Below are 16,235 nucleotides of genomic sequence, written 5' to 3'. Positions count from 1 at the left end.
ATTGCTGCATACTCAACAATCACGTTGTTTCCGGTCTGAAATTATATCGTACATTTGTCATATATTTTAATAGATTTACATACATAGTTTTACTATCCCCTAGTGTCAAATTTAAAGTGAATTTCTACTCACTGTAGTTTTTTGTACTGACCTTTTAGTTATATATATATATTTAATGTTGCATTCTTAGTTTGTATTAGTTTGATTATTGTTTTATTATAAACTGGTAGGAAATGCTCATGAAATGGAAGTTAAAAGCAATTTCAACAATATTAAGATAATATGAATACATTTGTTAAATGACATTATTTTTAATTGGATTTGAATGATATTTGTTTATTAGCTCTTTAACTCATATGGTTAACATTTGTTTATTTGATGATGAAACTTGATTTGATAATATAATTAACGTTTTTTAGTGTATAATCGACTGCGTCCGTTCAATGTTTCAGCATTTGTCCCACCATCCGGTTTGGAATCGATGTCCTATGCATTAAGCTTTGGATGACTTTCAAGTATGATACTTGGACAGGAGCAGGTGACAGGTGAGCATTGTGTATAAAACTTGAGTTTGAAATTAATGATACAACAATGATTCGGTTATACATGTTCAATTGTAATATTGACGAAAAATGCTCAGTCAATGTACAGGGGATACTAGTGTTATTGATTGTCAATTCGGTCTTGCAAACTAATCGTATTGTGTCTAGCTTGACCTTTCGAAGAATAAGGAGGGTTATACTTATCGTTTAAGCGTTGTTGCCAGCGTTCATACTTTACAGAGTTGTTCAGAACGAACCATCACACAATTAGGTTTATACCTCAATATCATACTAAATACAAATCATGACCCCTGATAGACATTTTAAGAGAAAATGGGATTTTCACAAATAACTTTTTATTTTCTTCATTCAGTTGACTTGATACAATAGTAAACTGTCATCAAACAATAATGTTACATACCTCCATGTTATCGACTTAGAAACTTAGGGTTTTTACTCAGATATGACGTTCATTAAATGGATTTCATTTAACAGTTGTACACAATAATCTAACAATAAGATTACATTATTCCATATTATCCTAAATACGAATTATTACCCTTGATTGATTTTATTTTTTAATCACGATGATGATTTTTAACTTAACCCTCACTTAACCCATATGTGGTTCAATATTTCAGTGTCCAGGGAACCGGAAGTTTCCCACCTTGCAACTTGAAGTGATACCTCTTGCAACCTGAACGATGCTCCATCAGAGGCATTTGCAATGGTACGAATTGATCTAAACATTGCTTGATTGAATTTTAGAACTTAAATAAAGATACAATTTAATGGAAATATCATAATTGAAATATCATTAGTTCGTTCGAATGGCATTTAAACTTTAATCGATATTAAAGTTATTAATTAAAATTATAATAAAGATGGTTAACACGATGAAGTGATGCTATTGGTGATGCTGCTGATCTTTTTATGTTGAAGGATAATGATTTTGTCATCAAGATACCTAAACACGATTGCTGTTTTGTTGTTTAATACAATTTCAGTCCGAAGGCCGCACATACCTGTCTTCCATTTAGCACTTTTGACCATGGGCGACACCTCACTGATGACACAATGGCTTGATTGCTTAACTGGATCAGGCTTTTCACGGGAAACACAATGGAAAATGAAATATGCAATACATTGACGCTCCGTTTTTTGGCCTTGTGTTGATCGATAAGACTTTTACATTTATGTTTCAACTTTATATTGATGAACATTATAATGGTAACATTCTTATACTGAAGTGACATTCATATGTTGATCTGACATTCTTAAGTTGATAAGACATTCTAATGTTATGTGAATTATTATATTGATGTGACCCTTCTTATATTTATGTGCCATTTCAATGTTTTTGTAACATTAGTTTATTGATGTGACATTCTTATATTGATGTAGCATTAAGGTGTTGATTTGACATTCTTATATCGATGTGAAGTTCTTATATTGATGTGACTTGCTTATGTTGATGGTTCAACCATACATTAATGTAACCTTCTAATTGTGATGTGACATTTTTCGAATGTCAGTTTAACAGTTAGTTATTGTGCGAGTTCTTTAAGATACAGGTGTAAATTGTTATGTTGTCATTCAACTTCATGCTGTATACACCCTTATTTTTGATATTGTACATTGTTTTTATTGGATGTTGTATGTGAATCATACATTTGAAACCAGAGAAATAAATGAGGCTCGGCAGTCATACTTTGTGAGCCGACACTTGGCAAATGAGCACAGGTTTCCAGAGTTAACCGTTTCTGGTTTTGCCTGGTCGGTCGGTAGAGCAACTCAGGACCTTTGCAGCCAGTGTTTGCTTTAGTGTTATAGTGTGCTTGTTTTACCTAACTTGACATGTGCAAAGCTCAAAACTTTTGTAGCTAGTGTTTTCTACAGTACTATAGTGCTCTGTTTTACATATCTTAACCTTTGTTTCTTTGCCGGCTGCATTTCATCTCTTAATAAACTTCTCGTCTGGTATTGTATATGTGTTGTTATTTTAAGCTAAACATGTCATTTTAAAAAATGACTGATTATAATACTGTAACAGTGAATGTATGGACTAAGTTTCATGTACATGATATTAAATTAATTAGCAATGGGACCCGACTTAGCAACTTGAAACATAACTGGAATAACTTTTACAGTATCATACTATATTGATTTTGTTTGAACTAAATAAATGTTAAAATTATTCTTTCGTTATGTTTAATTCTTTGACGGCCTAATATTTTAGTTTTTGGGAATACCCAGTAGAGGTATTGAGTAAAGTCCTAATGTGCATTGGTTACTCCACAGGAGAGGTGTTTGCGTGTAAAATATTTACTGCGATCCACTGTGGTCTCATAAAGTAGAAAGACCGTGTTTTCTGCGTCTTTCTTTCCAATTAAACTCGGTATCTATCATAAGAACCATTCTTTTCGACATTTATTCATCGTTTTTGGTATATTAAAATATTTGTATTAATTGTGGTAAATCTTATTTGGGAGTAAGAGTGAATCTTTAAAGTAATTTTGTCTACCAAAGCATGGGATAAAAATATACAAGAGATTACACTTATCACCGTTCTACCCAATGCGAGAAGCGTGGACATATGGGGGACTGAAGACAGCGCATGAATCCTGACAGGTGGGATTTTGAAATATAATAATCATATGACGCAGAAAGACATCATTTAAAGAATTCTCACTGCGCCATTCTCGATATTATAAGTTATTGATATGACTTTAAGCGAATCTTCTTGAAGTCTTTCCAATATCCCTGATATATGCAATCAGCCGAACGACCTTATAGAGCACTTTATAATCAGTGTGGAGTCATTTGGTTTACTTCTTTGGATATATTAGTGAACTCATTATATATATTCATCTAAATGTGTACAATATTAGTATCAGTTATGTAATAGAAACAAAATATAAAATTGGTGTTCGACCTAGCAAAACGGTTTCTTACGTCTGTAAACGAGTAACTGTATCTCACTTATACAACGATAAGTGTATTGCATATATTAGTGAGCAAATTAATGCATAAATGCATAAATAAATAAATACAGATTTATAAATAGATAAATAGAAATATATTTTCCGAAAGATAAACATTAGGTTATAAGCAGGGCTTTTCTAAATACAATGTATCGGCAGGTGCGAGTACTCGAAATTCTCATGCACGGTTCGCTTACAACCGTAAGAAGACACCCAATAGCTCTGCTGGGAGTCTAGTCGTATAATCAATAAAACTGGCCAAGTAATACAAAAAAGACCTGCCAAAGCAACCTTTGGGAAGACATTATGTGTATTATCAATTGGCTCTCCGATACGGAGGCACAGGGGTGACATGTGTATGTGCGCGCGACAAACTATGTCAGCGTACGCACGAGATACGTCAGTCGTGCGCACGAGTTACTAAGTACCTAAATTTAAAATCATCATGAACATCAATAGCAGCATGTGTAATGACAACATCGGCACTCATAACATCTCAATCAACACAAATATTTAATAAAACTTTTGTATTGATTTGGATGTCTCATCATTTCATTGTATTAATTAGATTAATTTATTGTCAACATTGCCCTGGTTCTGTTTAGGTTTATCTGATGAAAGGGTATTTTTGTATGTGATCCCTAAATTGTTCGTCTGTCGTGTTACTTCTCGAATCAAATTCGCTGTAAAGAGAAGACTGAAAAAATCAAGGTGTCTCTTCTTCCCCAGTTAAATGACCAGGTCCTGTTTCTTCACGAAAGGGTAATTTTTCAACATTCTCCGGCGGAAAACAACGGAACCAGGGAGCAGCCGTGTTGGAAAGTATTCCTTTACACGTGCAATGACGTATGTATAGTGCTAACGTAGAAGCACGTGTCACGAGAGCGTGAGTTTAGTTGAATAACTTATTGATTACATTCATCATTAATTGAATACTTGGTTTAATTGGTATTGTACTATTAATATCATAATGTCACAATAGCCATTATTATCATTATTACTATTATTAGTGTCTGAAATGACGTCGTACAGTATATATTTATATTGATATGTAGCATAACATGTAGTAAATATAATATGTTTAAGGTACTTAAAAGCAAGACCAAAAATAGTTATGACGAAAACCGCGGGAAACGAAATGACGTCGCGTGCGTCTTGGAGCGGTTCGGCAAGGGCGAATATGACGTAACGGACGATAAACAACTTATATACAGTGGCGGTTTCCTTGGTAATTGTTGCCGTCTATATGATATTTGCAACTTTAATGACCCAACCAAAATAGAACTAATATAGGCCCCTGCCACTCAACGTCGTATACAAAATAGGCCCAAAAATAAACCCTTGGCACTGAGATGGCTACGATTATCGAAAATTATCGCTAAAATCATTTAGCCTTCAAACAAAAAAGTCACCATTTATAATCCGATGTGTACAAAACTTGTGCAGTAGTTAGATATTGACTTTATCACAGTTCCTTTCGAAAACAAGCCAGAACCACCCCTACAGCGACTGGGTTATGGCCCATCAAAATTGCTATAATTAACTTTGTATACTCGATAAAGTATTCAATTTTGATACGTATTTCAATCGAATTTTTATACTACATAGACATTCATGAGGCCCCGGTTCATTGAAAACCATCAAGATTCGCCCTTGTATGTCTGGAAAATGGCCCTTGAAATTGCTATAATACAGCTTTTGAACACGGTAGAGCCTCCATTTCTCAACAGATCTTAATTAAACATAGACAATGGTTAAATTTGTATGGGACCTCAGTTTCTATTGAAAACCAGATCCACCCATGCATGACTTCATTATGGCCCTTGAAATTTTTAAAATTGCTATATTTGTGTTTGTGAATACAACAGAGCCTCTAATTATTATCAAATATTTACTAAACTGAAACAGTAATAATCTATTAACCAAATAACGGTTAGTCGCCCATGCATTTATTTTATTGTATGGTTTATGAAAAGTATAAAATGTCATTTCAATAAAGAGCAATCAAATATATACGTTTACAAGACTCTTAATTAAAATTGAAAATACGTAATCGTAAAATGCGATTTTTAGAGGAACTATTTGACGTCAAAAGCGATTTAAAATTACTGCGCTTTATGACGTCAGTAAACATAGTCGCACGCGCCTTTTGGTGAAATGTACAAAAGTGCGTTTTTTACGTCAATTTTTCAACAAATTTATAATTTTAAATATGCAAGAAAAAATATCTATCATGTGTATCAGCTCCGGATCGAAATTCCTACCCTCGGGCACGCTGCATGGGAGGTGTCTCGGCAAGCCTCGTTACCGGCTTACGCGCGTGCCTTCGGGTCGTATTTTTCGATCCATACCGGAAACACATGATAGATAATAATGATAGTATGACACACTTCATACGATATCAGTCACGTCGATAAATGCGCCAATTTATTTTTGCTATATGGTATTGTTCATGAAATTTGAATGACGGTATTTTAATAGAGCGCAACTGGATCATTTTTACAAAACTATAATCAAAACGCGATATAAATTATGTTTAAAATGTGCTATTTAAGAGGAACTATTTAACTTCAACATTGAACAAGAATTGCCACGCATCATGTAAGTATATGCCGCATAAGTCATTTTTTACATTGGAACATTAACTGTATATAGGAAAAAATACCAATAATGTTTTTTGTCGTTCCGGATTGGAAATACACACGAGATGGTATTTAAACTAATAAATTAAGTTATTATATCATGCCTCTAACATATATGTCGCAAAGCCATTGGTCCAAATTTTTCCTTATTGGGTCACCAAATTTATAACGTACCAAAATGGCGTCTATTTTCCGATTCCGATGAATAGTCCGATGGATAAATGAAACATTAAAACATGTAATCGGGTCAACCCCGTACCGCATAATATCCTGTAAAACGTACCGGCTCTCTTTTTACATTTTTTATATTTTCGATTACCAACCCTTTGTTCAAGTCAGGAGGGATGCAAAAACAAAAAAAGCTGAATTAATTCAGTAAAACTTTAAACTGATACAAATTAATAACCAATCATTTGTTTAAAATCAAACATAAATCATAGGTTTAAATGTTTTAGATAATAGAATAGAACATTCTTTATTATTTTTTATTTTTCTATTGGCTAAGATGACGATGAATCACGATGTTTGTTTTTGCAACGGATTTAAAAAAGCCTCTTTCCCAAAATAGCAGCGAATGAAACAGCGAGTATGGTTGCCATGGTTGATGTCACGTGACTGGAATGGTTGCATTCGTTGGTATTACAGAAGCAGTCTTCACCTTCAGGGGAGTCGAGATCGGTGCATCCAGAGCTGGGCATTGATCCACTTTTACACTCTCTCTTGACAACTGAAAAAATTTATGTTGCACAGATTTATCAAACATGCCAATGTTAATAGAAATCTTGCTTTTAATGGAAAAAGTGAAAGATTTAGTTTGTGTTATGGATAATCCGGTTGCCATGGTTAGTTTTGTTCACAAGATAAAAAAAGATTATGAATCGCACTATGCACAGCAATAAATGCATGCATTTTTTCATGAAAATGATATGTTCTGTAAACATCTTTGAAAAAGTGAAATATATTATATATAGATTCGTTCATGTTACACGCCATTTCATAAATGTCCTTTCGTAATGACGTCATGTGCGTGACGTCAAATGAAGTATTTTTAATGCGCAATACATGTGTAAACACGTATCTTTTGCAATATAAGTCATATCATATCCTGAAATGTCACTTTATTCAAAAACCCAATAAAATAATAAAAAGCAAATAGATAACCGAGTGCCCAAAATCGCGCGATAAGGATCATAGTTATATTATATACTGCGCTTGTTTTACTTGAATTTTGTTCTGTCAAGTTTTGACATTCAGTGCCATACTTATTTAAGTAAACTTTTGACATTTAACATTTGACTATTTTACTGAATTATATTCAATTATTTGTGTTTGCTAAGGTGATGGAGGCATTGTCATAGGTGTGATTGGTTGGTTGGTTGGTTGGTTGGTTGGTTGTACATAGGGATTGACCGAATCACAGCAACAACCACATCCATGTACAAAGCTGTTTCAGTGTACTTATATAACTATATAACTATATATATATATATATATATATATATATATATATATATATATATATATATATACTCCAACAGGCAACTACCTGTTTGTAAAAATTATGGTATTTAATCAATATCCTCATTGCTATCAAATACTTTTAAAGCTGCACTCTCACAGATTTACCGTTTTTACAACTTTTTTATTTTTTTGTCTTGGAATGAGGAAATTATTGCGTAAATTTCTGCAAACAAGTAATAAAAGACAGCTGACAAAAAATCAGATCGTAGATTTTCATATTTCCGTTCGAAAATGTATGTTTTATGGCTTAAACCGTTATTAACGGTTTAATAAAAATGCATAAAACACCAAATTTTGAACTTAAATATAAAATTCTGCGATCTGATTTTTTGTCAGCAGTCTTATATAATTGGTTTTCATGGATTTTTGCAAAAAATAGCTCGTTCCAAGACAAAATAAAAAAAAAAATTGTCAAAACGTTCAATCTGTGAGAGTGCAGCTTTAAAGCTGAACTAAAATAATGGCATTTATTGAACTTATTGATTCCAGATTATGATGTTCATATCGCGGAAACAAGCGAGGCATTAGCAGTTATTTGCCCTTGTTCAACCATGGCGATTTGGTTTGAATTTGCAGGGACGTAGCCAGGCTTTACTGAATGTTACGCACGAAGGGGGGTGGGTGGGAGGAGGGATATCCATGTAGCCGGAAATGGAACTAACATGTTGAGCACTGATGTGTATTTAAAGGGATTTATAGGTTCGAGGCCGCCCACTTTGTAGTTACCAAGTGATTGATTTTGGCTCAGTAAGCTATCTAGCACAGAGAACAATGCTTACTATAGCTGATCTTCCCTTTATTCTGATATCAATATTAAGCTAAGCCCTCGACTTTGATGCCATTTCTAGCCATACTTATTTTTTTCATTTTTTTAAATTAATGTTACGCACATGCGTAAGTGCGTGACGCTGGCTACGCCCCTGATTTGAAAAACAAAAACTGAAAAAGAAGAATTGCCCAAGCGACGGAATAATCCAATGCGACTTGTTAAAGGCGCACAATATAGGTTCATGCATTGTTAATGCGTTATAATGGTTAAAGTGACACTCTTATTCAAAATCAATACATACACATGTTAAACAAACATAAATTTTGAGTGATAAACCTTTAACTACTTACTAAATAATGCATTTATGGAAAATATTAATTACTGATAACAAGATTGTAAACGTGTATTTAATAGCCGAAAACGCAAAAATATTAAATGATTGGTGAATGCTAAAATATTTATTGTGGTCTACTAAGTCTCATTATGTAGAAATACCGTGTTTTTTGCACATTTCTATCAAATCAAACTCGGTATCCTTCATAAGAATGATTAAGAACCATTGTTTTCGACATGTATTCATCCTTATTGGTAACTGAAAACAATTGTTTTAATTGGGGTAAATCTTATTTGGGAGTAAGAGTGCATCTTTAACTCATTTGTCTTTAATGACCAAAACAACAAAACAGCATATGCTTTTTGTAAAGTAAAACCTTTTAGCTTTTATAACTGTTTTCAAGTCATAGCTACGTGGCTACGCGTAAATATCTCTCTCTTTTGTGTATCCAATTTTATAATTATTTTGTTGTTATCATTTTTGCATCAACCTAAATAGTACTCCTTTAATGCGATGCGAGAATACAGAGATGTGAATACATACAGCCGTTCTCGCTCTTCCTCTTCGTGCAATAATCACACCCTGACGACGAAGTCATTGCCGTTTTGTGAAAGCCATCACTACAGAAGTCGTGTTTTTCACTCGAGGTGCAAGAGTAACAGTTGACAACAGCGTCCGTCTGACTGGCTGGAAAATAAATCGGAATTAAGGAAACCGATCACAAAAAATATGTGAATCTCTTATGCTTGGCGACCCAATTTCATTACAGTATCATTTGAATTCGTTTAGTGCGAAGGAAAATAATGTATTGCAATCAAAATGTAATAAAGAATAATGAAATAATAATAAAAATAATTTTAGCTTTCAAATTTTGCAAAATAAGCTCGTTTACGTCCGACTTCAGTTTTTTTGTTTAGGGTAACCTTCCCAAAATTTCTAGGTAGGGTAGGTAGGGATTTATTTTATTTTATTTTTTTCAAAATCTGTCGTAAGTTCAGAATGTTTTCTTGCACATGGCAGTCTTTCCTACATTACTGTCATTGCCTGACTTTGTTTTATCATATAAACAATAATTCCCTTTGTAACTCTCTATTCGCTAACGAATATTATTTTTGCTCAGAAACGGAAAAAATAGTTAGGATCGGCGCATTTTTATAGGTAGGGTCGGGTTACCCGAAAAACAGACATATTTTTTAGGCCTAATAATGCACCAGTCAATTGTAATCACGCCCCCCCCCGTTCGGGGTTATACCGGGCAAAGCCGGGGAAATTGGCCGTGTTTTTACCTGCTCTGCATTCGGTGGTTTTGTCTTGGCGCAAAAAAATAGCGGGGAATGGGCCTTACCTAGGGTCCCTTGGGTACGGGGGCATTTGGCGGGGATTTTACCATAATTTCGTCCCCGCAGGGTGGTGATTTCAACCGGGGTTGGCTGGACCGAAAGTCAAAGTCCCCGCTATTCTCCGGACCTGGGGGAGCAGTGGTTACACTTGACTGGTGCATAACTTGTACGTAGAATGTGTTTTTTGCTACGATCACCTTTCAAAATTGATACCAAAATTATATAGGGGCACCAGGCATATTACTCATCATTCAAGTATCGGAGGACAAGCTGATGTGTGGGTCGGACACCATCAATGTCGGAATGTACTTTTGTGGTTAAAGAGTGTCTATTACTCATTCTCTCTATAGTTGTTTGACGTCGGACGACAAAATATATGACATTTTAGTAGTAATATTGATATGATAAACTACAGAAACAAGTCAAATAATCGAAAGTTTAAACGTAAACCCGTGCAATGACACAGGGCCAACGCCAATGACAAAGAACAAAAAACAAATAACATCAAACCAGAAAAATGGAACAATAACACAAAACTCCACAAACAACACACATAGAACTAGGTGTTTTATAAAGGATTGTTAGGTACCACTAGGAGCGGCCAGTAAAATGTAAATTTACTGGGGGTTTAAACTAGTTTGTGTGCAAAACATAAAACAGATGATAATACTGATAAAATATGTCCTGAATTACCAGGTGTGCTAATAATTTCAATAATATTTTAATTCCTGCGCTTGTTTGTGCATCGGTATGACATGAATCCCATAAATATGTTGCAAAAGAAGGTAATAATAATAATAATAATAATAATAATAATAATAATAATAATAATAATAATAATAATAATGATAATAATGATGATGATGATGATGATGATGATGATGATGATGATGATGATGATGATGATGATGACGAAGATAATAATAATAATAATAATAATAATAATAATAATAATAATAATAATAATAATAATAATAATAATAGTAAAAGGTCAACTCACCGAAGAGAGCCAAGACAGCTAAGCCGACCAAACAGACAGTCGTGGGTGTTGGTACTTTCATCCTGAGAAAACACGGTCCTATATTCCGGGGCAATATAAGGCAGGGTAGCAAATAATCTGCGGTCCATCAGTGTGGACTTTTATACGTAAGGCTTAAACCATGGATACCGACACCATGGTTGAATTTGTGTTTATATTTGTTTTGACCATACATTTCTCGATGTTACTCACACGGTATTTTTCTCGCACAGGTTGGCGTTTTTTATACGCGTTAAAGGTACATGCCCAAGTTAGTAACGATTTTGTGAAGTCCCTAAGGTATTTCTTGATTATCTGGTTTTGAGATGTTCACCATTTCAAGTTCCGTACTATCTTTAGTGTTGATAAAGCACATCTTTGTTTTGTTTAACACAATTATATTAAATACAAATTGATTCTGTATACGCATGCATGTTTACAATATGCACTCAAATAATTAATTATTTTCATCCGCAATTGTTCTGAAAAGTACAACATTTTAATAAGATAATTACAGTGAAGATTTGACGTTGCAAATATTCTTATTTATCAGAACAGTTATTCTGATTGGCATACAATTAGTAAAATGTTATATATATATATATATATATATATATATATATATATATATATATATATATATATATATATATATATATATATATATATACACTAAATGTTATTTTTATAAACTCTGGAATAATTATTCTGAATCGGATTCAAATAATACAGTATTTCGTCACAATTTCATAACGAAACATAACGTTATAAATGTAACAACATTCATAGCCAAGAAAAATACTTAAAATTTACTTAAATTTTCGTCACAATGAAATGCAATTATTAAATTTGACAGCGATGATATTGAAGTTTAAACAAGCTCCTTTAACAGCAAATATCAATTTTGAATCAAAATAGTATGATAATCCTTAATGAATAAACTTCATCGATTGGATTGGAAAGTTCATTTACGCGGACTTCAAAGTTTTTATATTTATGCAAATCATCACCGGGCGGTGACTGTTGATCTGTTGAGCTAATGTTCATTATCCACGAAGCGTGAATTGGCATGTATTTATAAAGACTGAATGTGATATAGCTTGCTATTTTAAGACGCTGTATACAGCATCCATATAAAAAGAGAGCGGGTTACATCTTTTCACTTGGGCCCTATTTAATGAACCTTTTTAAACACAGCTTTCAAATCTTGTAAAAGCCATAAAAGCTAATTTAAATAAAAAGCCGCATGTGCGTGGTATGAGGTGAGGATAATAGTCATAGCAACTGGAGATGAAATGGTATTGAAATGGTATTGATGTATTAATCCATACATAACCTTACGCATTTAAGAATTTAAGCATTAACATAATATAAACGATCTAAATAAAACTTTAAAAGTACATTTATTAGTATAAAAGTATTTTATTCAAAGTCAAATCTCGGTTTATTAGGGCCACTGATTAAAGTGACACTCGTATCTAAAATCAGTCATATATGGATAACAAACATAATGTTTAAGTGATCAGCCTTTTATTACTTATTGAATAACGCATTTATGGAAAATATTAATTACTGATAAATTATATTGTAACCGTGTATTCACTAGTTGAAAACGTACACTGATTAAATGACTGACCATCAATCAACTCACAAGGTAGAAATACCGTGTATTCTGCACCTTGCTTTCAAATTGAACACGGTATCCTTCATAAGAACCATTGTTTTCGACATTTATTCAGCCGTTTCAATAAATTAAAACAAATGATTGTGATACATTTTATTTGAGAATAAAAGTGCATCTTGAAGAATTTAGGGAAAAGATTTATTGTATTTATTGTGAACTGTAGTAGTTTTACAGCTAATCCATGAGTTATATATGCTTTTATAGTTTGTGCATTTGTATAGGCATGTCCGAACTCATCGTGTGAAGGGTTATAATGCCTATATGCGATACAAATGCATCCGTTTGGTTGTGAAGTATTATAATTAAAACACATCGATTTTGCAACATATCAAAATGCTTACAAGTTTGTTATTATAAGTGTAATATTTCTTTTTTACACATAGAACATTATTATTAAACTTTAACGTATTTAATATACAGTGATTATGAACGTTTACATGCTAAATAAACATTAAATAAAATGGATTTCACCCCGTCTTCCCCGTCCACCCTTTGCACGGCGGCTTATACTAAAACAGCAAGTTGGATTCAGATTCCGGGAGATAAGTAAGCACGAATGACAATAATAACAAGAGCTGTCGTAGGAGTTATTCAGTTCCAACCATTTTTCTATCTATATTAACAGTTAGCTTGATCTTTGGGGCCCCGAACGCAATCCCATGAAAGTTCTCCATAACATATTCCCATATAACAGGTTTGTCACTTTCTGATAAACCAAACTAAAAATATTCGATACATCAGTAAGTTTGACGCCGCCCTCCCGTCGGCCCGCCTGAACAAAGAAGCAAGTCATTCTAAAATCCAGGTTGAAAATATATAAATGTGCCTGTCAAAAGCGATAAAAAAAATCAATCAAGGGCCATAATTGGTATTTGGGTTAAATATGGAGTTAGGTTACCTAGTTATAAGACGTTCGTCAATAAATGGTTGAATTATTAAGTCATTTGAATGTAGCAGTTATCAATAAAAAAAACTTACCCTAAAACTTTAACCTGACACAATGTACCCTAAAAACTTTAACCTAGTAAGTTCCTAAGTCAATCAGGGGCCATAATTTGTATTTAGGATATTATGGAGTTTTGTAACCACATTGTGTGATGTTCCTGAAGAATTGCATGAAGTATAAAGCGAATTGAATGAAGTAAAGCCTCCTTATTCTTCGAATAGTCGAGCTTTAAATGAATTCCAATGAAAAAAATAACCAATATAACAATTTTGAAGAATACATAAATACATCAAACTAACGAATATCCCATATCACAGAAGTTTGATGAGAATGAACTCCCGATCAGGAGTACTCTCTCTTTTATTTGTATGTAGAGTTTATCAGTGAACTGGATCGCTGTGTTGAGAATATTTTAGGATACATTCGGTAACTAATTTCTTCAACTAGACGCATGTTCAGGTAAGAATTCTTCTTGTCATTGTAAGATTGGATCGTTATCTGCATTTGGGCAGCAGGTGTACGTAGTTTTTTTTAACATGTGTTTCGTACCCATCAATTTTTGCCCAAATCGGGAGTTGTTTCACATTCAGCTATTTTGGGCTTTCGAGTTTTTCTAAAAACATTAACTGCACCGATTCATACTTAGTTTATGTTAGAGCATTGGTAGGAGTGACCCCTTTAATAAATCTGAAGAAAAATATAAATACTTAAGGTTGAATGTAACCTACGACTTTAGAGGTCATATGACACCAAAGCAGGAGTTAATTCCTATCAAATTACTGTGCCCCATATCCCATCTAGCCCCACATTAGTTTGGCATTAGCTGAGTTCTCCGACCCTCCGACCCCCAATATCATATGCAGACATCACCGATTGGTTTCTCGACTAACTCAATATTAAATTGAACCTTAATAATATTGAATAGCGAAAACAGTTTAATTGAGTGTATACATCTTTTAAAAGTAAATTCGTATGGATTCCGCGACCTATGACGGATTTTGCTTTGATATGCTGGTTCTTTTGATGTAGCGCTGCCTTTGTTCACTCAGTTCTTCATTACGGCAAGGCTTTGACCGAAGTGTAAATAGTTAAATTATATGGGTCAAGGAACAAACATGGTCAAACTTAATAAACATTAGCCATAATGAGTAGTCACATGAACATGACAATTTGATCTCCTCGGCCATTTCCCATCAAATACAACCTCGAATGTATGCAGTACACAACAGCAGAAAAAGTTTGTAAAATTAATGATAATAATATCAATTAAGAATGTCGTGTTTTATAGTACAAATTGATTTCAATTGAAGTGCATTTTTGCATTACATGTAATTATTAATATTCACAATATTAAGTAAAGTCCTAAGTTTAGCTGCTAAATTGAAATTAATACGAGATCTACTTGAAGCATAGCTAAATGTAAATAAGTCGAACATTGTAAACCGAGTTTGTTTTCCACCCCCACAAAAATGCAAAAAACAAAAACAAAGTAAAATGGCTTTAGCCGAAGATTTTAAGGTTAAATGTATCTCGCTGATTATTATTTGTTTTAGGTGAAACTATAATTTTGTTTCTTTCTCACATGTAATATATATTTTGACTTGCTTGTTTTAGATCCAGTGATAAAATTGACCTCTTGAACATCGATTTAACATCAAGGGTAAATGTGCGTACCTTTGGGGTAAAAATGTTGAAATACATTGTGAAATGAGAAAAAGATCTCCTTTGGATAAACACTAACACTTCCTTCATAAATGACGTTAAATAACTTTAATTTAAATTACAATTAATTGGCTCGAGCGTAAAGAATGTTAAGGTAAACTTTTGCAAGATATACCTAAACAGGAATTAAAAAAACACATGTTCTTGTCTGTGTAAATCACCTGAGCGTAAAACAGGGGTACCCGGAGGAAACCCTCTTGTCACACTTGGTGACCGCAAACCATACTCACATGCGCTCAGACCGAAAATCGAACCCGGATCGCCTAGGTGAGGAGCGAGTGGGCTAACCACTATATCAACCGGAAATAGTTTGTAGGGGTAGATCCAGGATTTGATGTTATAGGGGATGTAGCCTTTTGACTTGCACACCTCCATCATAACAGAAATGAATACGATTTAAGGTGTTTGGTACGCCTCAAGAAATTATTAACAATTTCATGTCCGAAATTGTGCATTTTGGGCGTATTTGTTTTTTTTTATCTATATAGGGATGATTTTAGACCTGAATCTGCTGTTTGTTTACACTTTAAAGTTGTTAACAACTAAAAAATGTTAAAGATGGTTAGTATGTTCAAAATGTACTCACACGTGTAATACCATTTAGATATCATATGATTGAATGTACTGGTTCTCATTTGCGTTTCATGTGAACAGATACACTATCATGTGAACTAAGCTGATTAAGTGTATAGTATATAACCATACCATTTAATCATTTGTAATCATCTTACTG

General features: G+C 33.5%; 1 protein-coding gene across 1 annotated transcript; it reads right to left on the bottom strand.

Moving 5' to 3' along the window:
- Nucleotides 1-6,541: 6,541 nt before the first annotated feature.
- Nucleotides 6,542-11,317, bottom strand: LOC128242584 (uncharacterized). The gene is made up of 3 exons (XM_052959801.1): nt 11,133-11,317; nt 9,336-9,479; nt 6,542-6,895 (listed from the first exon to the last, which is right to left on the bottom strand). Exons 1-3 carry the CDS (start codon nt 11,191-11,193, stop codon nt 6,711-6,713), a joined length of 390 nt encoding a protein of 129 aa, XP_052815761.1. The 5' UTR covers nt 11,194-11,317; the 3' UTR covers nt 6,542-6,710.
- Nucleotides 11,318-16,235: the final 4,918 nt, after the last annotated feature.

This window comes from Mya arenaria, chromosome 8 (genome assembly GCF_026914265.1).
Source record: "Mya arenaria isolate MELC-2E11 chromosome 8, ASM2691426v1".
NCBI lineage: Eukaryota > Metazoa > Mollusca > Bivalvia > Myida > Myidae > Mya > Mya arenaria.
Note: the sequence above shows the minus strand (reverse complement) of the source record. Positions and strands in the feature narration are given on the sequence as shown.

Coding starts and splice junctions, on each gene's coding strand:
- LOC128242584 (XM_052959801.1), bottom strand. CDS start 11,193: ATGAAAGTACCAACACCCACGACTGTCTGTTTGGTCGGCTTAGCTGTC. Junction 9,480..11,132: donor AGCTGTCTTGGCTCTCTTCG/GTGAGTTGACCT, acceptor TTTATTTTCCAG/CCAGTCAGACGGACGCTGTT. Junction 6,896..9,335: donor GAGGAAGAGCGAGAACGGCT/GTATGTATTCAC, acceptor AAATTTTTTCAG/TTGTCAAGAGAGAGTGTAAA.